The 22,673-nt window shown below is 41.0% G+C and overlaps 1 protein-coding gene across 6 annotated transcripts; it reads right to left on the reverse strand.

The window, feature by feature from the left end:
• Window positions 1-1,983: 1,983 nt before the first annotated feature.
• On the reverse strand, window positions 1,984-20,483 carry gdap1l1 (ganglioside induced differentiation associated protein 1-like 1). 6 transcript variants are annotated; one of them, XM_055223262.1, is made up of 7 exons: window positions 20,304-20,483; window positions 9,620-9,834; window positions 9,124-9,173; window positions 4,956-5,123; window positions 3,424-3,518; window positions 3,070-3,184; window positions 1,984-2,458 (listed from the first exon to the last, which is right to left on the reverse strand). In XM_055223262.1, exons 1-7 carry the CDS (start codon window positions 20,481-20,483, stop codon window positions 2,115-2,117), a joined length of 1,167 nt encoding a protein of 388 aa, XP_055079237.1. In that variant the 3' UTR covers window positions 1,984-2,114. The 6 variants fall into 6 exon arrangements, with proteins under 6 accessions (XP_055079237.1, XP_055079239.1, XP_033826074.1 ...); XM_055223264.1 differs by lacking the exon at window positions 9,124-9,173 and adding an exon at window positions 14,809-14,817 and having other exon boundaries at window positions 1,984-2,444; window positions 3,056-3,184; window positions 4,956-5,129; window positions 9,642-9,834; XM_033970183.2 differs by lacking the exon at window positions 9,124-9,173 and having other exon boundaries at window positions 4,956-5,129; window positions 9,642-9,834.
• Between the last annotated feature and the right edge of the window lie 2,190 nt (window positions 20,484-22,673).

A 22,673-nucleotide genomic window follows, 5' to 3' on the forward strand; every position in this document is an offset into this window, starting at 1 on the left:
TGTGATTAAACATGTGAATTAATTTAAGTTTTAAAAGATGTGTAAAAGAAAAACTTGTCAAAACTACTCAAAAGTCTCCTTTGAACTCATTTTGATACTTCTGGAGCGTCGAAACACTGTTATATTCTTGTTTGTGTTGGTAAATTTTGCATCTCGGCAGGTCCATCTCTCGTAAAATACAACAGGACTCCATGCAAGTGTAATCTGTATATACAATCTAAACATATGAATACTAAGCCCTAGATGGAGAATTTACCAACAAAAATATAAATATGTATATAAAACAAGTATCTGACAAGTATACCCAGAGCCCAGCGAGTGTCAAACCCATTTGGCAAATACTGTAGTTATTTTTCCATTGAACAAGTCACAGCCATCTTAAGATTCAGGATTCATTCATTTCTTTTTGCAGTGGGAATGTCACAAACTCTCCTGGCTGTGACTGGTTCAACGGGATAGAAGCAAAGAAATACTAGACTTTCTCTGTATAAACATCTATGAGAATGAGAAAAAATAAACCGGTCTCTTCTAGTCCACCTTGTCCCTTTGTCCTCTGGCAGTTTGTGGCAGCACATATCAGAAAAATAGTGATAGATCCTGGAGTTAAAGTGGAACTAAACATCAAAATCAACCTTTATTTTACTGCTAAACTGTGTACATGGTGTCTAAATAGCATTATTCTAGTCATTTTTAGTACAATCTAGGTACATTTGCAGCTTTCTGGTCAAAAACGTCTAAAATTGGCACGTTCCTGCAGATTCAAGTACCTGATGACATCACACAGGACTGCTCTGATTACAGCTCGGTGTTTCTGATTACAAATGCCTGGCTATTTGTAATGTGATTGTGGCAGGAGTTTAGTTGTTTAGTTCCACTTTAACTCAATGAATATACGGCACTGCAAAATTCAAATCTACCTGAATATATGAAGTTCAGTTTAACTAGTTTGAATCTAGGTTTTTGATGTTTTTCAGTATTTTGCTTTTAAACCAAATGATCTGACAGTGAGTAGTAAACTGCTCTAAACCGGAACTAAACCAGGACTAAACCAGGTCCAAACCAGAACTAAACCAGGTCTAAACCAGGACTAAACCAGGTCTAAACCAGGTCTAAACCAGGTCTAAACCAGGAATAAACCAGGACTAAACCAGGACTAAACCAGGTCTAAACCAGGACTAAACCAGGAATAAACCAGGACTAAACCAGGACTAAACCAGGTCTAAACCAGGACTAAACCAGGACTAAACCAGGTCTAAACCAGGTCTAAACCAGGTCTAAACCAAGTCTAAACCAGGTCTAAACCAGGACTAAACCAGAACTTTTTGACAATGTTCCAATCTCTTTTCACTATTTTATTTATTCCAATCATCCCACTTTCAAAAGTCCCAGTTTGGACTTTTGAAAATCCGTTCACCCTGGATTATAATATATTATAATGTCATGCAAGACATTATAAGATATTGGCATCTTTAAACTGTTTATGTGGGTTTGCAAAATAGTGGACTTATGTTATATATAAATTATACTCTAAAAATATATATCTACATAGGTTAAAAGTACTTTAATTCAGAAAAATAACATTAGTTTAGATATAAAGACCGAAACTGTCTTACAGATTTGCCCATCAATGAGAAATATTTAAATTTTAAGTTCAGATTTTGCTGTATTTCAAACTAAATAATTTTAAGGCAAAATAAGTATTTTGGTTTTATATTACACAGAATTTTCTAAACCCACTGAAATTAAAAGCAAAATACTGAGACAACTCAAAAATCTCAATCTGCAGTTACACAAGTTTAGCAAGTGAAGCACATTATAATGAAATCTGGTCAAAACTACTCAAACTTCTTCCTTCAAATCGTTTAAACTCGAGTAGATCATATATTTGCAGTGTACATCCACGTGAAAACCAAAACAAAAATGGACTTGCCTGCATGTGCTAAACGTTGGAATGTTTCATAATATTTCTTTAATCGCCCCGGTTATAGTAATAGTGTCCTCTATATAGATGTAGTTACGTTTTCTCCTGCAGTCTCATAAAACGTTACAGAGAAAAAATCAAATTGAAACATCACAAATATGCACAGACATGTAACACGATGACTGGCCGTTCACTACATGTACTTCTTTTTTAAAAACCAGTAAGCGAAGTAGCCCATGCCCCCTAGTGACCCCATGAGGAACGACGCCCCGAAGAAAGATGGCGGCTTCTTCTTGACCATGCGGAAGGCGTTGGGCAGGACGGCGGAGAGTAGCGTGGTGTGGATGTCGCCCAGGACCTTTCGGAAGGCGTAACGTTTTTGGACGCGCACGAAGAACGTTTGCAGGTTGGGTCTGCTGCCGTCCTCCCAGTATTTCTTAGAGAGTCCCAAAAACTTGAGCCGGTGCAACAAGGCGCCAAGGCAAATATCAGCTAAAGTAAAATCAGGTCCACATAGCCACAGCTCGTACTTGTCATCTGTAATAAACACATAAAAACACATTCAAATATGTTGTTTTTACGAGTACAACTACTTCTACTATCATTGCTACTACTACTACCACTACTACTACTACTTCTACTACAGCTCACACTCGTCATCTGTAACAAAACACCAAAAACACATTTAAATAGATTGTTTTTATGAGTACTACAACTGCTTGTACTATCACTACTATTACTGCTACTACTAGTACATCTGCTGCTGCTATTAGTACAGATATAGTGTAAAAGCAGGTATTAGGGTCAAAATGAGATGGCCGTGTACTGCCTATATCTAATAATAAAGATGTTTTATCATCAGTGAACCAGGAAGCAGCACAACAAGTGACTAAAATGGTAGGAATGTGTTAAGAAAGGAATGATTTTGTACCACTGCAAACAGTTAAGACTTTCCTATGACCATGTGTTTTTATACGAGTAATGACAGATGCAGAGCATTCAAAAGTATTCAGGAAAGGTCCAGCTTTTCTTGTTCAAAGAGCATCTGGTTTTTGATACAAGTTTTAGTGTTGATGAGTATCTGAGTAAAGATTGTATGACTTTAATTGTATTACCATAACACAAAAGCATAACCTTCATGTACATACCTTGATATTCTATTTTCCGTTTCTCCAGCTCAGCTTCCACTTGGTCTAAAACCATGGCTAACTCTCCCAGGATTTTCTTCAGGTAGTTCACGTTGTCATGGTCTAAAATTTTGGCCTGAAAGTGAAAATAATCATGGGTCATTTTATATTTTTCACTGGGCCATCAGCTGATTCTGAGGCTGGATTTCTGCTCTGAAACAGTCACACCTGACAGTAGGGGGAGACAGTGAGCACATCTGTCAAAACAGATTGAATATAAAAGAATAAATGATTCAGCATAAAAAGCCTCAGAGCTCATGAGCTGACGACTCATTTTCTGGCTCCTCCTGACCACACTGCACATGTCACACTCACCATGAGCTTCTTCTGCTTGGACAGATACGGCTCTGTGAGCTGAGGCTCCTCATGGTCCAGCTTCATCAGCTCCGTCGCAGCGTTGGCCAAATGTCCTGGACACACACAACACACACAGACACACACACACGCACGCACACACAGAGACACAGAGAGACACACACATACAGAGACACACAGAGACACACACACACAGAGACACAACAGACATAGAGACAGACACACACACAGAGACACACCGACACACAGACACAGAGACAGACACACAACACACAGACACAGAGACACACACACAGACACACACATACAGAGACACACACATACAGAGACACAGAGACACACACATACACAGAGACACACACACACACCCACACACAGAGACACACAGAGAGAGACACAACAGACATAGAGACACAGACACACACACAGAGACACATAGACACACACAGACACAGAGACAGACACACAACACACAGACACAGAGACACACACACAGACACACACAGTCATGTTTTCATACTTTGCATTAATTTCCTGGAAGCTAATCCTAACCTTAACCATAGTCACTACTTGCCTAACTTTAACCTAAACCCTAAACTTACAATATTTTAACCCTGAACTTTAAACCATGTGCGTGATCTAATAATAAAGGATTTACATCACAGAGGCAGGTCCCCATGATGTGAGTGTGTCCAGACCGATACACACAATCACAGATGCTCGTGTTGGCTGCTGTGTTCATCTTTCATTATGTTATAATTTAGACTCCTCTGATTCTGATTGAGATTTTAAAAAGCATTACATTTATCTTCTGTATAATTTATAATTCACTAAATGATGTTTATTCTATGCTTTTGCCCCGAACCTACAATGTCTTAATTAACGCCACTCGAGGTAGATTGGATGGATTTACGCCCTCGAAACTCAACAGTGACACAGTTCAGCGCTAAACTCATCCTGCACATATACAACGGGACTGTACAGGGAAGTATAAACAAGATGGACGTCTCTGAAAGTGAACGCAGACTGTTGTGATGAGACCAGCTGTTCTAAAGCCAAAATCAAACCCACACGTCTAAACAAATGTAAATAAACCTGATGTACAGAGCAGAGAGGATTGTGGGTATTGGTAAATGAGTGCTGCAGTGAAATAATGAGACTTGTGTTTTCGATCCACAGTCAGGGTTTGGAAGTAATAAAATAAACCCAAAGTACTTATTCAGAAATCAAATTTTGCATAGCGGTATATGATGGTGAAAAGCTCCTAAAGAAACTATATACAGCCTGTGTTTTTACTGTTTTCTAAAAGGTATTATCCTAGAATGTTCCACAGTATGGCATTAAAGGAACTGTATGTAGCCTCTCTTAATATGGAGGATTGTGTGTGAAACGTGTGTGAATGAAACAAAACACAACTCCAGGTCTGTTTGTGACGAGGAAACATTATATCATAAATCAGAACATGGAGTAATATGGGCCCTTCAAAAGTATCCTGTCATGATCTGGTGCGTTCTGGGTTTTCCGGGACTTACTCCGTATCTCTGCCGTGGCGTACTTGGGAATCATGGAGTCAGTGGTGAGCTCCGGGTGCAGGATACAGCCGTGAGTGTACGCGTCCATGGGCAACCCGTCCAACAGCGTTCTGTACTGCTGCACACGCTCAAACAGAGGAGAGGAGGAGTCTGGGATCAACTGAGCCACTGAGTCTGGAGACAAGAGAGAGGAGAGGGTTAGAAAGACGGAGAGAAAGAGGGAGAGAGAGGAGAGGGTTAGAATGACAGAGAGAAAGAGGGAGAGAGAGAAGAGGGTTAGAAAGACAGAGAGAAAGAGGGAGAGAGAGAGAAGAGGGTTAGAAAGACAGAGAGAAAGAGGGAGAGAGAGAGAAGAGGGTTAGAAAGACAGAGAAAGAGGGAGAGAGAGAGAAGAGGGTTAGAATGACAGAGAGAAAGAGGGAGAGAGAGAAAGAGAGACAAAGAGAGAGAAGAGAGTTAGAACAACAGAGAGAGACAGAGCAAGAGAAAGAGAGAGAAAAGGGTTAGAACAACAGAGAGAGACAGAGAGAGAGAAAAGGGTTAGAACGAGGGAGAGAGAGAGACAGAGAGAGAGAAAAGGGTTAGAATGACGAAGAGAGGCAGAGAGAGAGAGAGAAAGACAGAGAGCAAGAAGGGTTAGAACGACAGCGAGAGAGAGAGAGAAAAAGGGTTAGAATGACAGAGAGAGACAGAGAGAGAGAAAAGGGTTAGAACGATGGAGAGAGACAGAGAGAGAGCGAGAAAGACAGAGAGAGAAGGGTTAGAATGACAGAGAGAGAGAAAGAGAAAGAGAGAAAAGAGAGTTAGAACAACTGAGAGAGGGGGACAGAAAGATACAGAAGGGGATTAGAACAACAGAGAGGGGGGAGAGAGATAGAAGAGGGTTAGAACAACAGAGGGGGGAGAGAGTTAGAATGACAGAGAGAGACAGAGAAAGAGAGAGACAAAGAGAGAAAAGAAGATTAGAATGAGAGAGAGAGGGAGGGGGAGAAGAGGGTTAGAATGACAGAGAGAGAGAGACAAAGAGAGGGAGAGAGAGAGAGACAGGCAGACAGAGAGAGAGAGTTAGAACAACAGAGAAAGGGAGAGAGAGAGTGCAATGGAAAGATGGAGAGAGGGGGTGTTAGAAGAACAGAGAGATACGTCTGAAAAGATCTAAGTTGGTGTGTGTATATTGGGAAACTTTGTTCTCAGTATATTGTTCTGTGGCGGTGATTCAAGGACTAAGCCAGGACTGAACCATGATTCAGCTAAGAGTAAACCAGGTCCAAACCAGGTCCAAACCAGGTCCAAACCAGGTCCAAACCAGGTCCAAACCAGGTCTAAACCAGGTCTAAACCAGGTCCAAACCCGGTCTAAACCAGGTCTAACCCAAGACTAAACAAGTCCAGTGATGCCTGTACATATAGATCCACTGAAGCCTGCTCTTGACAGTGTGAGGAGGATGAGACACATGTCCTTTCTCAGGTGGAGTCTCTGTGACACATCATTTTCCAGACGTTGTAAAGTCGTGTTGTCTGTTGGAGTGTTTCCTGTTCATAAAATCATGTGACTGGTGCTGCTTCATGACTTTGTTTCGTTTGTCAGAAGGGCCAGTATTACCTCAGGACATCGCAGGAGTACAATTATCTTGTGAAATGCAGTTTTGGGTAAAATGATCTTTTGAAGAGTCATCCTCTAAATCTATAATAAAATAATTTCAGGCTGGACCAGCTCAGAGACACTGGGACGACCTTGTGATGAGCGCCCAGTATAAGGTTTCTATGAGATGCCAAGTCACCAACAGTACAGACATTATTAATTAATTATTAATTATTCCTGTCCTCCATCTCCATTTTATATACAAGCCTGTAGAAAGTTAAAAACAGTACTACAATCCCAACTGAACCTGTGTTGCCAGAGCCTGAACCTGCAGATAGAGACACACAACATTGTCTACAGGTGCTGGGGTTTAGGTAGTGAATGTTTAGATCAGAGAGAGGCATTTTAGGTTTAAACCAACATTTCAGCTTTGGAACTGGCAACGCAAATGATAGACTCATTGTGCTTTCTGATTTGATAATCATCTTGAACAAAAACATCAAATTATAACATAAACAACTTGGCCATCGTGTCCAATATTTTTGTAATTAAGAATAAATCTGCATTAGATTTGTTGTCAGTAAAAAATATTTCATTTTGAATATGTTTACCTTGTATGTGGGGACTGTAGACTATATATACAAATGGACATAGCTAACCTGCTAACCACTGCATTCTAAATAGAAGTGTGCATGGGTGCGCTTCCAGCTCCAATTCACTTTCTATTGAAAAACTCTCACCCCTCTCTCTGTAACTGCTGCTGTCAGCCTCGTCATTTTGTTTTTAAAATGTTTGTATTAATCTGCTCTACATGATCCTGGTGTTTTCATTTCATTATTGTGTCTATAAATCAAGATATGAACCTTAATAACAGACTAATCAGGCGCCTTGTTTCCCTGAGGTCGTTCCCGCTAGCAATAGTCACAGGCTGCTAAACCAGCGGTGCAGATGGGAAGGGTGGTTCCCTTCAACAGCCTCACTCTAGATTTGCTCTTTGGTTGCTATGATACTCGGGGTCGGAATTTCAAATATGGAACTCGGCTCCACATTGGTCCCTATAACTTCTCCAGCCTCAACGAGCTTCATTTGACTGAAGCCGAACGCTGTGGGTGACGTCACACTCACTTAGTCACTTCTTTACACAGTCCATGCTGGGGTCACAGATAGGTCATAATGAACTTACTCTCCCGGTACTAGTTTATTCTATGTTTTACTATAATAATCTATAACTGGCTAATGGTCTCATGTAATAACAACATAACATAATGTCCCCTCAGAACATGACTGTCACACTGTGAGCACAGAGCACACAGTAAAGACGCTGGGCTCTGTATCTCAGAGCAGAGCCTCAGGGGCAGAGGCTGCTTCTGTTACATAAGAGCTCAGTGTGTCATGTGACCAGTGCATGCCACACACAGCAGCACAAGAACACTATAGACCCGTGTTTACATTCAATCAGAGCTGAGCAGTTTTGATTTTTATTTTTCATTTTTAGTGAGATCGATTCAGTCATTTCTAGCTGTCACTCTTTTTAATGGACAGGTCCACAGTCAATCCTCTGCAGTGATGGAACATAATGAAGTAAAAGCTGTAAAGTACTGTACTTAAATGGATACGTTTTACTTTTACTTCACTACATTTGACAGCAATATCTGTACTTTCTACTCCGCTACATTTTGGAACTGGCCTGAAAAGTAAAAGTATTTTTTACGAAAGTTTGAGACCTGCTGAAAAGACGGAGTGTTTTATTTTTAACATATTCATAATTTGAGCAAACAAAAAATACAAATAAAAACAGTTAAGGAAAAACTATTCAGTTGTTTCAAATCTTTAACAAAACCACTACATCTGAAGCTTTATTAGATCTCAAAATATACTTGAAATACTTTTACTTTTTACTCTTTAAGTACATTTTTACATAGGTAGATTTTTGATGTGACACTTTTACTTTTAGTATTTTTTGCTCCAATATCTGTAAGTTTACTCAAGTGACAAAATTGATTACTTCCACCACTGATCGTCTGTAAAACATGTGGTTTGAAGCAGACGTGAGACTTTGGAGGAACTAATTGGACCTTTTCGTATTAAATAGCACTGATTTAAAATCTGTATTGTTTAAGTTCAGTAAATTTATATAAAAAAAGAAAAAAAATCTAATAAATTGATCAAAATGAGGGACAAAAAATTATACATGTTTTGTCATATCACCCTACATTAACAAAAAAAAATCTATAATATAGTGTTTTAAAATCCTTTATTTGCACATACTTCATCTGTGAGTGTAGAGCACGACTTACTCCCTGAGATGAGGAATTATCTTCACTGAGTTGGTTATGATGAAGAACGATGTCATCTTTTCTATAGGGTCATGGTTTTTAAAGGGCCGGTACATACTCATTTATCCTTGTCAGACAGTAAAGTCTTTACATTAAGTTTTGTACAGTAAAAGCAGCTAAATAACAAATACAATGAGACAGTAATGTATGCGTATGTAATGGTCACATGTTTATATAGAGCTTTTCCACCTTCAGGGCTCTCAAAGTACTTTACAACAAGGAACCACTCACCCATTCACATGCACATTCACACACATATTCAGTGTACACAGTCACTGGGGACGAGGAGTTAAGCGTCTTGCTCAAGGACACACCGCAGCATTCATCTGTAGGAGCTAGAATCACACCACCAACCTGTAGAACTAAACACTAAATCTGTGTATATGGTATTTTAATAGCGTTATCCACTGTTCCTAGTAATTTTTTTGGCAACTTTAGCACACATTTGCAGGTTTCTGGGCCAAAATGTGTAAATCTAAGTGTGTGCTGACTTCAGTGGCCTCTGCAATTTCAAGTACTATGTGACATCACGCAGAGCTGCCCTGATTTCAGCCAGGTGTTACAAATGCCTGGCTGAAGGGGCGGAGTTTGAAGTGTGGATACCAATCACACTGTTCCCCATATGTCCAGAACCCGCCACACCTCCCCCTCACTCTCCCCTTTAGTCCTCCAGACCCCTCCTTCGCCCTCAGCTCTATTTGAAGCATGGTTGTGGGTGGAGCTTAGATGTTTAGTCCCAGTTTAAACCATAGAATCCGATGTACAGTACCTCCAGTGAAGTTGTTCTCCAGGTAGTCGATAATGTGGCTATATTCGCTGATGATGGTGTCTCCGTGGAGAAACACTGGGACCTCCTCCCCCAGGTTCAGCCTCATGAACCATGGCTCTTTGTGCTCCTGTAGAGGGAGGCTCACGTCACGCTCCTCACAAACCAGGCCCTTCTCGCAGATCACCAACCGCACCTGCAAAAACAACCAAGGGGACGTAAGAAATACCATAGCCACAAAACCATACAAGAGAAAATACTTGAAGATGTGACTACTTTGCCTGGAATACTCCACAGTATGGCATTAAACTTGTCTATGTTTCTTTTATTCAGTCACAAGCATCATCAGCTCCTTATTCCCAGAAGAAAAATAAAGTTTATGTGAAATATTAGCCTATTTCGAGTAAAAATATTTCATTGAGTGTGATGCCAGGTTTGGGATTTTCATCATTAGAAGTTCTCAAAAAGGATCATCTCTTTATCGTCAATTCATTGCCATTGTTTTGCTCTTGTTTTGGCGTGGGTTACGGCCTACAGTCGCCCTTGTGTCCAGAAAATAAACTAATTTGGCGTATTTCCAATTAATACTTGGTTTGGTAGAGTCACCTACTTGTCTCCATGGCGATTGAGACGTTTTATGTCATATTGTGTAACATTCCAGACAAAATAACATTATATAATACAGTATTTTTCTGTGTACAAATAGAATAACCTTGTACTTGTAATTGGTGAGTCATGTTTAAAGCAGTTGTACTTTCACTTTGACTAATCACCATAAGCCCAGACTCAGACAACAGAGAGTGTGAAGGATACACCAAGGTCCTGGAGCTGTTAGCCCAATATGACCAATATGATCTGGATGAGGAGGAGGACAGGAGGACAGGAGAGAGGAGAGGGGAGGAGAGGAGGAGAGAAGAGAGGAGGAAAGAGGAAAGGAGGAGAGAGGAGAGAAGTGTGTGAAGGATAGGCCAAGGTCCTGGAGCCTTTAGCCCTAATAAGACCAATGAATGCTCTGGAGGAGGAGGAGGAGAGGAGGAGAGGAGGGAGAAGCAAAGAACAGAGGAGGACAGGAGGAGAGATTAAGAAATGGGGAGAAAAGTAGAGGAGAGAGAAGAATTGGAAGAGGAGGAGACTAGAAAGGAGGTGTGGAGGGTGGAAGAGAGGAGGGAGTAGAAGAGGAGAGGAGGTGAGGAGGAGAGCAGGAGAGGAGGAAAGCAGGAGAATATGAGAGGAGGAGAGGAAAAAGGAGGTGAGGAGGAGAGGAGGAGAGGAGAGAGGAGGTGAGGAGGAAGAGAGAATGAAAGGATGAGAGAAGGACAGGAGAGGAGGTGAGGAAAGCAAAAAAAGAAGTAGAGAAGTAGAGAAAGAGTGCAGGAAAGGAAGAAGAGTAGAGGACAGAGGAGAGAGGAGTTTTATATCAGAACAGACTCATTAAGGAGAATACATGATTTGTTGCCAGTGTCTGAGCAGAATAAATGAATGAGGCGAGCTGCCAAATTACAAAGACTTAAATAATGAAGTGATTTTGTTTTAATCTGTCTGTCTGTTTTCTGGTGGAATGTCCATCATCTGCTTCTCTCCATGGTGATATTACTGCTTTGTCTGCCAATAAACAAATCTATCTCCATGGAGACAAGTAAGTGGCGTGCCCTCCACCTGAAAAATATCATAGTGCACCTTTAATTAGTGAAAGTCTCCCTGATTCCAGAGGACGTGATTGACAGGTGGATTAACCAATCAGAGAGAAGCGTGCTCTGTTCGGGTAAAAACAAAATGGCGGCTTAAGTAAAAAAAAGGGGGGGGGGGAAAGGATTGAGAAACAGCATGGATTTCTGCAGAATTAACAATCAAATCACCAAATTCTTATTCATCTCAGGTAAAAGAAGTTATACATTTTGCTCTGAATGACACAAGACTTGGACCGTCCCATGTTAGAGGATTTTCATGCTCTATGATCCGATTTCAAACCAGTCTGGATTCAAACAGGATGGAGACTGGCTGGCAGCTCTACGTAGGTCATTCTTGCCAAAATGCTGGCTCACGACCTGAAGAAAGTCCAGAACCTTACTCAAATAAGGACAGAATGGCACTGTATGACAGATGGATAGACTTAATAAATGGCAAACATAATCTATGCTCAGTTATTGTAAAGCTAAAAACCCTTCTGACACCTGCCTACACACACACTGACTGCGCCTCCGTCCTAATAGTGAAATACCAACACGATCTCAGCATCAGATACTTAAAGCGCACCTATTGTGTTTGTGTCTGCTACATAGTTATGACCTATGATACCCATGGATCAAGATTATGACATTAGCAAGCATTGCATTTTTTAAAATTTGTACCAAAATAACTACACAATCCTGCTGAACACTGTATCACCAATTAAGAAAATGAAGTGCGTGCATCACAGTGGGCGTGTACCAGTGGAGGTGAAAACGGGAGTTGATCGGCAAAATGGCGTCTTATAAACAGGAGAATATAGATTACACAAACCAGCAGGAATCACTCTAAATACAGCTTTGAGGGGGTAAATGAAAAGAGGAAAACACTTATAACATGGATAAAAGCTCAGAAAAGTCAATTTGGCATAATATTTCTTTTAAAGAGATAGTTTATGGCTGTGTTTAAAGGACCCATAGTACACAAAATAGGCTCTTGTGAGCTTTAAGTCGTGTTATAATGCTGTTACCTCCTCAAAAACATACATGTTCCAGTAACTCTTCATTATTACTCTGTCTACATCTCCAAAGCTCAAAATGCTCTGTCCCACCTTGTGATGTCATGAAGGGGTAGTTTTCAAGTTAACAGCTATTTTACCTTTAGTTCAGTAGAGATTGACAATTGCAGGGCTGAAATTGTCCAAATGATTCTAGTGAAGGTGAATGGAGTTTAAAAACACAGTGGAGCACTTCCTGTATTACCACATGACATCACAAGGTGGAACAGAGCGTTTTCTGTTTGAGAGAAGAAGAAGAAGAACTCAGCCTTAATATGCAGTTTGTGTTAAACATGTGTAAATGAAACAAAACACAACTCCAGGTCTGTTTGTGGTGAGGAAACAACATTATAACAGACATCATAAAACAGTGTAATATGGGTAGAAAATTAGTTTTGTTTGAATAGTTTTGATGGATTTGATTATCATGAGGCTAATTAATGCCACGTAAATTCATTCATGGCCAGATTCAAGATAATTTAGCTTGAAATATTAAAATGAATCTGCTAATTAGGCATGCAGTAATTAGATCATATTTTTGCAATCTGTCATAAATATGCTAAAAAGCACCGGTAAATGTCTCGGAAAAGATCAGTTTTTTTGGTAAATCATCATGGTCACATTTTTATATAGCGCTTTTTTACCTTCAAGGCTCAAATCGCTTTATGTCAAGGATCCACATTCACACACACATTCCTACACCAGTGTACACACACACTGGGGGTGAGGGGGATTAAATGTCTCTGTCAAAAACACAACAACAGCAGTATTCATCTGTGGGAGCTGGAATTGCACTGCCAAACTGTGGGCCACTGAATCTGACCACTCAACCAATGATGTTTACGTAGAGACCGGGATTTGAACCGGCGACCTTTGGATCAGTGGACGAACACTCCATCAACTGATGCAAATATTGTTTTAAATAATAATTCTAGTTCTACACAAGTCAAAACCATTCAATTTAACTCATTTGAACCTATACGCATATAGTTCTTTTGCAGTGTGTGAGAGCTGCCAATCCCTGAAGCAGAAAGATCAGCTGAAAGTCTCTCTAAATGAAATATATCATGGTAAATATAATAAAGATGTAAGAGCAAATTTAAGGTCCGGGCGGAGAGATCGATGCAGACCTGGCAACCCACAGCAGCAGGTCAGAGATATATACCCCACTGCAGACTGTGGACTCACTGCATTGTGTGAACTGTAAAAATATATGGGATGATATGGAGGAAAATGACTTGGACTCGTGTGGGTTTCTGAAAAAAAATATGAATAATGTGAGTTCAGTTTGTTTAAAGGGCCCATATTACACTATTTTTGATCTATGTTATAATGTTGTTTCCTCGTCACAAACAGAGCTGGAGTTGTGTTTTGTTTTATTCACACATGTTTAACACACAAACCTGCATATTTCTTTCATAGTTCTTCTCTGAAACTGAAAACACTCTGTTCCACCTTGTGATGTCATGTGGCAGGAAAGACTGTGTTTTTATGCTCCATGTAACTGTGAAGGAAGCGATTGCAGATCAGGTAAAGAGTTGAAAGAAGTGTGATATCAGAGGAGTGAAGGTACAGACAGCACATGTGTTACATTACAAAGGAGCCCTGTACTTATATATTGAGAAAGGTATTATATATAGAAGGCTCGCCCTATAAGGACTTAAACTAATTTTACAAACTGCCCGTACAAGGTCCTAAATGGATGTACAGTTCACCGTTACCAGAAGGCAGAAAATGTCACTGAAAAGATGGATTGCAAAGGCCTCTTGTCACAGCAGATGAATACCAGTATCATGTAACGGAAGTAACAGGTGCCAGTGAGGACAGCATTCTTACTGTGAAACAAGTTCATCTCACTATCTGTAACACACAACATTCCACACAAGGTTTAAGAGTAAAGACATAAAACAAAAAAATCATGCTTTCTCTCCATACACCTTCACTGGAATCATTTGGATGATTTTAGACCATTGCTGATCTCTACTGAAGTTGAAAACTACTGATTCATGACATCACAAGTTGGAACAGAGCATTTTGAGCTTTGGAGATGTAGAGACTAATAATAAAGAGTTAATCAAACATGTGTGAAAGAAACAAAACACAACTCTAGGTATGTTTTTTTTCTAGGTATAACATGACTTAAACCACACAACAGTCCATTTTGTGTAACATAGGACCTTTAAACTTAAGTAGATTGTAACTGGTCACATTTTTATATATCACTTTTCCAACTTTAAGTCACTCAAAGCGCTTTACATCAAGGAACCACTCACCCATTCACACACATTCATACACCTGGGTAAGCAGACACGCCAACCTGTGGGTCTCTGAATCTGACCAATCAACCACTACTTTCACCTGCGAAATATAACTAAAATTAGACATATTTTACCTAAAAACGATGCTGAAAAACTCATCCATGCATTTGTTACTCCCAGACTTGATTACTGTAATTCTCTGCTCGCTGCCTGCCCCAAAAGTACTATAAGGAGCCTCCAGTTGGTCCAAAATGCAGCGGCCAGAGTCCTAACAGGAACTAAAAGAAGAGACCACATCAGTCCTGTACTAAAATATCTGCACTGGCTTCCTGTCGAGCTTAGAATCAAATTCAAAGTCCTCCTCCTGACCTACAAAGCCCTAAATGGTATGGCCCCATCCTATCTGCAAGATGCTATTGTCCCGTACCAGCCAAACAGAGCACTCCGCTCTCAGAATGCAGGACTATTAGTGGTTCCTAGAGTGTCCAAAAGTACAGTGGGAGGGAGAGCATTCAGTTACCAAGCTCCTGTGCTATGGAATCAACTCCCTGCTGATGTTAAACAGGCCCCCACAGTCTCTATATTTAAGACCAGGCTTAAAAACTTCCTCTTCGGTATAGACCAGGTTACATAGTGAGGGAGTTAGGGACATTAAAACCCGGGATAAGACAGGCTGCAGTAGGAGATAACTAGCTGGGGGAAGTATGGCAACCTGAGCACTATCCTCTGCTTTGTCCTATTTTCTCATCAGCAATGCTATTCACATGTTGTCCCCTGTCCCACTCCCCCTGTGGAGTGTATCTCTTTCAGATGCCCCGATGACAGCTGGACCCTCTCCTCCTCCCCGCCTGGCCCTCCTCCTCGCCTGGCTCTCCTCCTCGTCGTCTGGTCTTCCTCCTCCTCGCCTGGCCGATTTTTCTTGTTTTGTCTGATTTTTCCTGTTGTTTTGTTTTTGTGTGTAGGCAGCACGGTGGCTGAATGGCAACACTCATGTCTCACAGCAAGAGGGTTTGGTTCAATCCCCGGGTTGCCCAGGCCTTTCTGTGTGGAGTTTTTCATGTTTCTCCCCGTGCCTGGATGGGTTTCCTCCGGGTACTCCGGTTTCCCCCATCAACCAAAACATGAACGCCCTTTGAGACAACTGTTGTTGTGATTTTGGGCGTTACAAAAATAAATGAATTGAATTGAATTGAATTGAATTCAACCAATGATGTTTACGTAGAGAGTGGGATTCGAATCACCAACCTTCGGATCAGTGGATGAACACTACTAACTGTATACTCGATCCCAGTGTGGGCATAGGTGTGTAATCAACATGATGAAAACAGTGAGATAATTTTGTGCCATTTTCCCAGCCCTAGTCAAAGATTATGATCGCTGTGTGCTGAAAAAACACTTTTCCTGTACAACAAGCCGGAGGACCATCCACACTATTCGATCTTACATTAGAACAGTCTTTTATCTGTGTGTCTGGAGAGGTAACGTGGAGTGAAGCTTGTGTTTACTTTGTGCTGAGTGACAAGAGATTTTGGCAAAGAGTCAAAATCTCACTTAAAAACAGACAGACCGACCTCTCACTAGACTAATGCAATGGATACCAAGGTTGTTCTGTAATGTGCCTTTAAAAGACACAAAGGTGGAATATAAACGAAGGCTTGTCAAAAGGATCAAAAATCTGATACTAATCGATACGAAAACTAATATCGAAACTACAGACTCATTTGAGCAGGTATCAATTCTACCTCTACTTCCAAACATAGCCATTACAAAAAATCCATGAATTTACAAATATTGAGCCTGATCATTTCTATTCGTGACTAGACCCAAGAACTCACTGTGTTACAACGCAACCCTGGATTTTAATAAAACAAACTTCATCTTCCCCCCCCATCTGTATTAAATATGATTGGCCAATAGAATGTTGTGACATCATCTGAAACTACTTATCGCTTGCAGAGTGACTCCACAAATTTGCCATATTAAATCTTATACCTCAAAGTCCTTCAGCTGACAACGCTCACGTCTATTGCATAATTTCTCATCCGTTTATTTGTGGCGCTGAAAGAGACGACGTTGAACTTTGCCCCAGTTTTTGTTTCATGTGGATAGGCCCAGTGATTACAGAGATATTAACAAAAACCAGGTCAACACATCTGGAGTCTGACAGTTACACAACAAACTGCACCTGAGAATTCTGACCTGATATTTGGACATAGACTGTGTAAAGAAGTGGACTAAGTGAGTGTGACGTCATCCACAGCGTTCGGCTTCAGTCAAATGAAGCTCATCGAGGCTAGAGCAGTTATAGGGGCCAATTTGAAGCCAAGTTCCATATTAGGAGTTCTGACCGCGAGTATCATAGCAACCAAAGAGCCAATCTGGAGCGAGGCTGTTGAAGTTAACGCTCCTTCCCGCAACGCTGTCAATCAAAGCCAATATCCGATACACCTGCGTTTTCCGTATCAGTGCTGATATTCGATCCCTATTCTTCAAAATAAAACTGTTTAGCATAATATTGTGGTGTGTAATGGCTGATTTAAGCATAAACACTGAGTCACTATGGGGACAGAAGGACAGGGGACAGAAGCAGAGAAGAGACGAGGCTGCAGAGGAGTCCAGATGTGATCATTAAGAGAAGAAGCAGATGTTGGAGGAGGTGCAGTCTACACGGGGCTATGGTGAGTCTCAAACCCACATCTGGAGTTTCATTCAGAGTGATACAAGGACAAAGCCAAGATAAAATTGGGGCTAAACCAGATCTAAAGTAGGCTTCAACCAGGACTACACCAAAACAGAACAAGGACTAAACTAAATCTAAACCAGGACTATACCAGGTCTAAACCAAGACTAAACCAGATCAGAACTGAGACTAAACCAGGTCTAAGTCAAAACTTAACAAGGCCTAAATGAGGATTAAACCAGTTGTAAACCAAGACTAAACCAGGTCTAAGGCAGGATTCAACCAGAACTGAACAGAACAAGGACTAAACCAGGACTAAACCAGGACTAAACCAGGACTAAACCAGGACTAAACCAGGGCTAAACCAGGACTAAACCAGGGCTAAACCAGGACTAAACCAGGGCTTAACCAGGACTAAACCAGGGCTTAACCAGAACTAAACCAGGGCTAAACCAGGACTAAACCAGGGCTAAACCAGGACTAAACCCTGCAGATAAAACAGATACTAAACTGGGACTGAAGTGGGTATAACAAGGACTAAACAAGGATTAGGAGGCACGATTTTGTTTAAAAAAAAAAAAAAAATCTTATAGTGATTGTGATGAGATTTGGATATATATATATATATATATATATATATATATATATATATATATATATATATATATATATATATATATATATATATATATATATATATTTTTTTTTTTTTTTTTTTTTTTTTTTTTTTTTTTAAGTAGCATTAACATTTGAAAGAAGACAGAGACATGAACTGAATCCCATGAATACATCATAACATATGTTTGTAGAGGTTCAAAGTTAAAGGTCCTATGTTACACAAAACCGATTCTTGTGAGCTTTAAGCCATGTTAGAATGTTGTTACCTCATAAAAACAGATCTGGAGTTGTGTTTTGTTTCATTCAGACATGTTTGAGTAATACTTTATTATTAGTCTGTTACATCTCCAAAGCTCAAAATGTTCTGTTCCACCTTGTGATGTCATGTAGTGGTATTTTTCAAGTTAACAGCTACTTTTACCTTTAATTCAGTAGAGATTGGCAAATCCGGGACTGAATTAATCCAAATGATTCTATGTGTAGGTGTATGGAGTTTAAAAACACAGTGGAGCACTTCCTGTATTACCACATGACATCACAAGGTGGAACAGAGTGTTTTTGTTTTAGAGAGGAACTCAGTCTAAATATGCAGGGTTTGTGTGTTAAACATGTGTGAATGAAACAAAACACAACTCTTATGTTTTGTGTAACATTGGACCTTCAGAGAATAGTGTAATATAGGACCGTTAAACTACAGCTACCACAATGTGTTTTTCTATAAAGGATATTTTATAGATATTTTATAGACATTTTATAAACATTCTACTATCAAAATAACTGCAGGCTTTACCTTTTGATAACTGCTCCAACTTAAACTGCTATTTCGATTGTGACAGTGTGCAGAGTTTAAACTGGATCTTCATCAGGGCTAATTTAAACCAAAGATTAACAGAATTTAACCAAGACCATTCTACAGTTGTGTGGACAACCTCATGGTCTCTCATTCAGAACTAAACCAGTTCAGAACCAGAATTAAACAGGAACTACACTAGAACTGAACCAGGTTTACCCAAGGGCTAAATGAATGTCTAAAGCAAAGCACTGGGCTGGATCAAGGAAGACCAGGACTAAACCAGGACTAAACCAGGAGTAAACCAGGACTAAACCAGGAGTAAACCAGATCTGAACTAAAACTAAATCAGGTTTAAACCAGGTCTAGATCAGTTAGGTAAGCAGGACTAAAGCAGAACTAAACCAGGATTAAACCAGGACTAAAGCAGGACTAAACCAGGATTAAACCAGGACTAAAGCAGGACTAAACCAGGACTAAAGCAGGACTAAACCAGGATTAAACCAGGACTAAAGCAGGACTAAACCAGGATTAAACCAGGATTAAACCAGGACTAAAGCAGGACTAAACCAGGATTAAATCAGGACTAAAGCAGGACTAAACCAGGACTAAAGCAGGACTAAACCAGTACTAAACCAGGACTAAAGCAGGACTAAACCAGGATTAAACCAGGACTAAAGCAGGACTAAACCAGGACTAAAGCAGGACTAAACCAGTACTAAACCAGGACTAAAGCAGGACTAAACCAGTACTAAACCAGGACTAAAGTAGAACTAAACCAGGACTAAACCAGAACTAAACCACTACTAAACCAGGACTAAAGCAGGATTAAACCAGGACTAAACCAGTACTAAACCAAGACTAAACCAAGTCTAAATCAGGATTAAACCAGGTCTAGATCAGTTAGGTCAGCAGGACTAAGGCGGGACTAAAGCAGGACTAAAGCAGGACTAAACCAGGACCAAACCAGGACCAAACCAGTACTAAAGCAGGACTAAACCAGGACTAAACCAGGACTAAACCAGGACTAAAGCAGGACAAAACCAGGACTAAAGCAGGACTAAAGCAGGACTAAAGCAGGACTAAAGCAGGACTAAAGCAGGACTAAAGCAGGACTAGGCTGAAGTAGGCCTTTGAACATGATGCTTTTTGCCTTATGTCCAGTACAGCCCCTGGTCCATGCGCGCTCACTGCACACAGGTATCTGGGTATTTAAACGTAGCACGCGCCGAATTAGCAGGACACAGACAAACCGCTGCCGTGGCCTTTGCTTCTTTTTGCTCAGAGACACCTCGTTTTAAATCAATAATTCAAGCTTCGTGTGTCTTTGTGGCCGTGGCTTTCACTATAGGCGCCAGCGCACGGTGCACGAGGTACGGAGGGCCAATGCAGGGGTAGCCAAACCTCAACCAACCCGGGCTATGGAAACTGTGCTCCGGGTCTGTTTACGAAGCAGCCCCGCGCCTCACGCTGCAGACGGGCGCGTGCATGGCCATTTTCGTCCACCGTGCACGACCACAACACCGTAACACAACATAAACACGCTCCAGCACGTCATGTACGAGCCATAGGAGCCATTTTCCGCGGATGTTTTTACCTTCTGGGAGGCGAAAGATTGCGTCCAGTGGTAGAGCACGAGACGGTCTTTGCTGTACGGTTTGGGCTCGTGCACCGGTTCCTCGCTCTCCTCTCCGTCTGCCGCTTTGCCGTCCTCCTCCATGGCTGAGATGGGCCACCAGCTGCAGTTGGTGGGGGTAACATGGTTGGAAGACGCCATGACAGAGCGTTTTGTGCGTGTGGGAGAGGAGGAGAGGAGGAGAGGAGCGGACAGCGACGAGGAGGGAGGGAGGAGGGACAGAGAGAGTGGAGAGGGGAGAGATAGAGACGAGAGGAGAGAGAGGGGCGAGAGGAGGGAGGAGGGACAGAGAGAGAAGCGGGTAGAGATAGAGGCGAGAGGAGGGACAGAGAGTGAAGAGGGGAGAGATAGAGACGAGAGGAGAGAGAGAGGGGCGAGGGGAGGGAGAAGGGACAGAGAGAGTGAAGAGGGGAGAGATAGAGACAAGAGGAGAGAGAGAGGAGGGAGGAGGGACAGAGAGAGAAGAGCGGAGAGATAGAGACAAGAGGAGAGAGAGAAGCAAGAGGAGGGATAGAGAGAGAAGAGGGGAGAGATAGAGACAGAGGAGAAAGAGAGAGAGAGGGGAGGGAGGAGGGACAGAGAGAGAAGAGCGGAGAGATAGAGACAAGAGAAGAGAGAGAAGAGAGAGGAGGGATAGAGAGAGAAGAGGGTAGAGATAGAGACAAGAGGAGAGAGAAGCGAGAGGAGGGATAGAGAGAGAAGAGGGTAGAGATAGAGACAAGAGGAGAGAGAAGCGAGAGGAGGGATAGAGAGAGAAGAGGGGAGAGATAGAGACAAGAGGAGAGAGAGGCAAGAGGAGGGAGGAGAGAGCAAACAGATAGAGGCAGAGAGAGGGGGAAAGAGGCGCAGAGGAGGAGTAGAGGACGTTCAACGCCACGAGCCCAGAATATACACGGACAGCTCCGGTGCTGAAATGAAACTCACGCAACAGGCGCAGACGCTGCTCGTGCACCTTGTCCCGTGCGTAAATGGGACATAGTGTGGCCTTGTGAACCCTGTAGTAGTAAGAGTCATAATTAGCCCACTACTGTGTTCCCGTGTGATGTCACGTGACACGGAGAGAAAGACGAACGAGCGACGTGAACCCGGGCTCGTGCGAAGGTCGCGCGCTCTGAGGACAAGACTGTTTTATTTTATATTGTGTGTGGACCTATTTTTACATTTTCAACATAAGGTTTATAAAGCGTGTTTTTAATTATTTAACACTGATTAGACTAACGATTTTTATTTTATTTTTTTGTTTAATCCTCTTTAGCCCAGAAGATTCCATTTAAATATAATATTTCGTCTTAGGGAGTCCTGCTGTTTATTTTTGTTAAGTAGACTAAATAGATTAAATAGCCCCGTAGGTTCCTAATGTTCATATTTTTATTCAAACGAAATAAAAGATTATATTAAGTGTTATATTTGTGTATTATTAAGATATTGTACAAAAAATATATATGTTAGTTATGTATCCTTTCTTAAGTCAGGACTGTCCCATTGACATGAAATATCGCTCTGGTATGTAATTTTGTAAAGTATTTTTTTTAAAAGCGCCATGACTTTCTTTATTTGTGTATTTTTAAGTTATTTATTTATTGTTGCTGAGAAGGTTAGGCGTATAATCTAAGTATTATTAGGATTATTTATGTATTTATTTATGTATTTATTTATTTAATCTGGAGCAATAGTCAGTTAGGTCTGATTTAAAAAAAAAAAATAAAAAAAATCCCCATAATAGTTTTACTGTTCAAGGTTCATATTTCATTTCTTATATCCCTGTTCTATTTTTTTATTTTGTTTATTATTTTTTGTTTTTACTAAAAATTTGCATTGATACAAAGTCTCTTCTCCCGTAGCCTGTAAAAAGTTTCGACTGCAGTTGCCAAATGTGACCAGCAGAGGACGCACACGAGTTTGCAATCATCTTAAACAAGTTTGTGTCCGGGTAAGACAAACTTTTATCTAATTTTACAGTCAAATATTTGCAAACGCGCTGGTTTTTTAAGCGAAAATGTATTTATCTGCCACTTTAATCTCTGCGTGAAGGTAAAAGACACTAAATCACTTCTATTAACAACATATCAAGTTTCTTCCAATAGACTTATACCGTAAAAACTACCAAACAATAGGACTATTTTTCAGGTTGCCTACTACAGTACTGTACCAACATGGCGGGGGGTGAATGGACAGCACGTACAGAACCCGGTCCATTTGAATGGCATGCGCTCTGGTCCCGAAGTGGCACAAGACTCTGGCACGGCTCCTTGCAGGCAGCAGGCGCGCGGTAAGGATTGGGTCGTATTTTTGGACGGGAGAGTGTGTGTTCGTGGATTGGTCGCCTTGTTA

The sequence above is a fragment of the Periophthalmus magnuspinnatus genome, chromosome 7, assembly GCF_009829125.3.
Source record: "Periophthalmus magnuspinnatus isolate fPerMag1 chromosome 7, fPerMag1.2.pri, whole genome shotgun sequence".
In the NCBI taxonomy this organism is placed as follows: Eukaryota; Metazoa; Chordata; class Actinopteri; order Gobiiformes; family Gobiidae; genus Periophthalmus; species Periophthalmus magnuspinnatus.

Excerpts from the sequence above, each read along its gene's own strand:
- gdap1l1 (XM_055223262.1), bottom strand. The coding sequence starts at position 20,483 with ATGGCGTCTTCCAACCATGTTACCCCCACCAACTGCAGCTGGTGGCCC. Across the intron at positions 3,519-4,955 it reads CGCCACGGCAGAGATACGGA|GACATTTGGCCAACGCTGCG; the intron begins GTAAGTCCCGGA and ends GTGTGTGTCCAG. Across the intron at positions 2,459-3,069 it reads ACGGAAAATAGAATATCAAG|ATGACAAGTACGAGCTGTGG; the intron begins GTATGTACATGA and ends TGTTTATTACAG.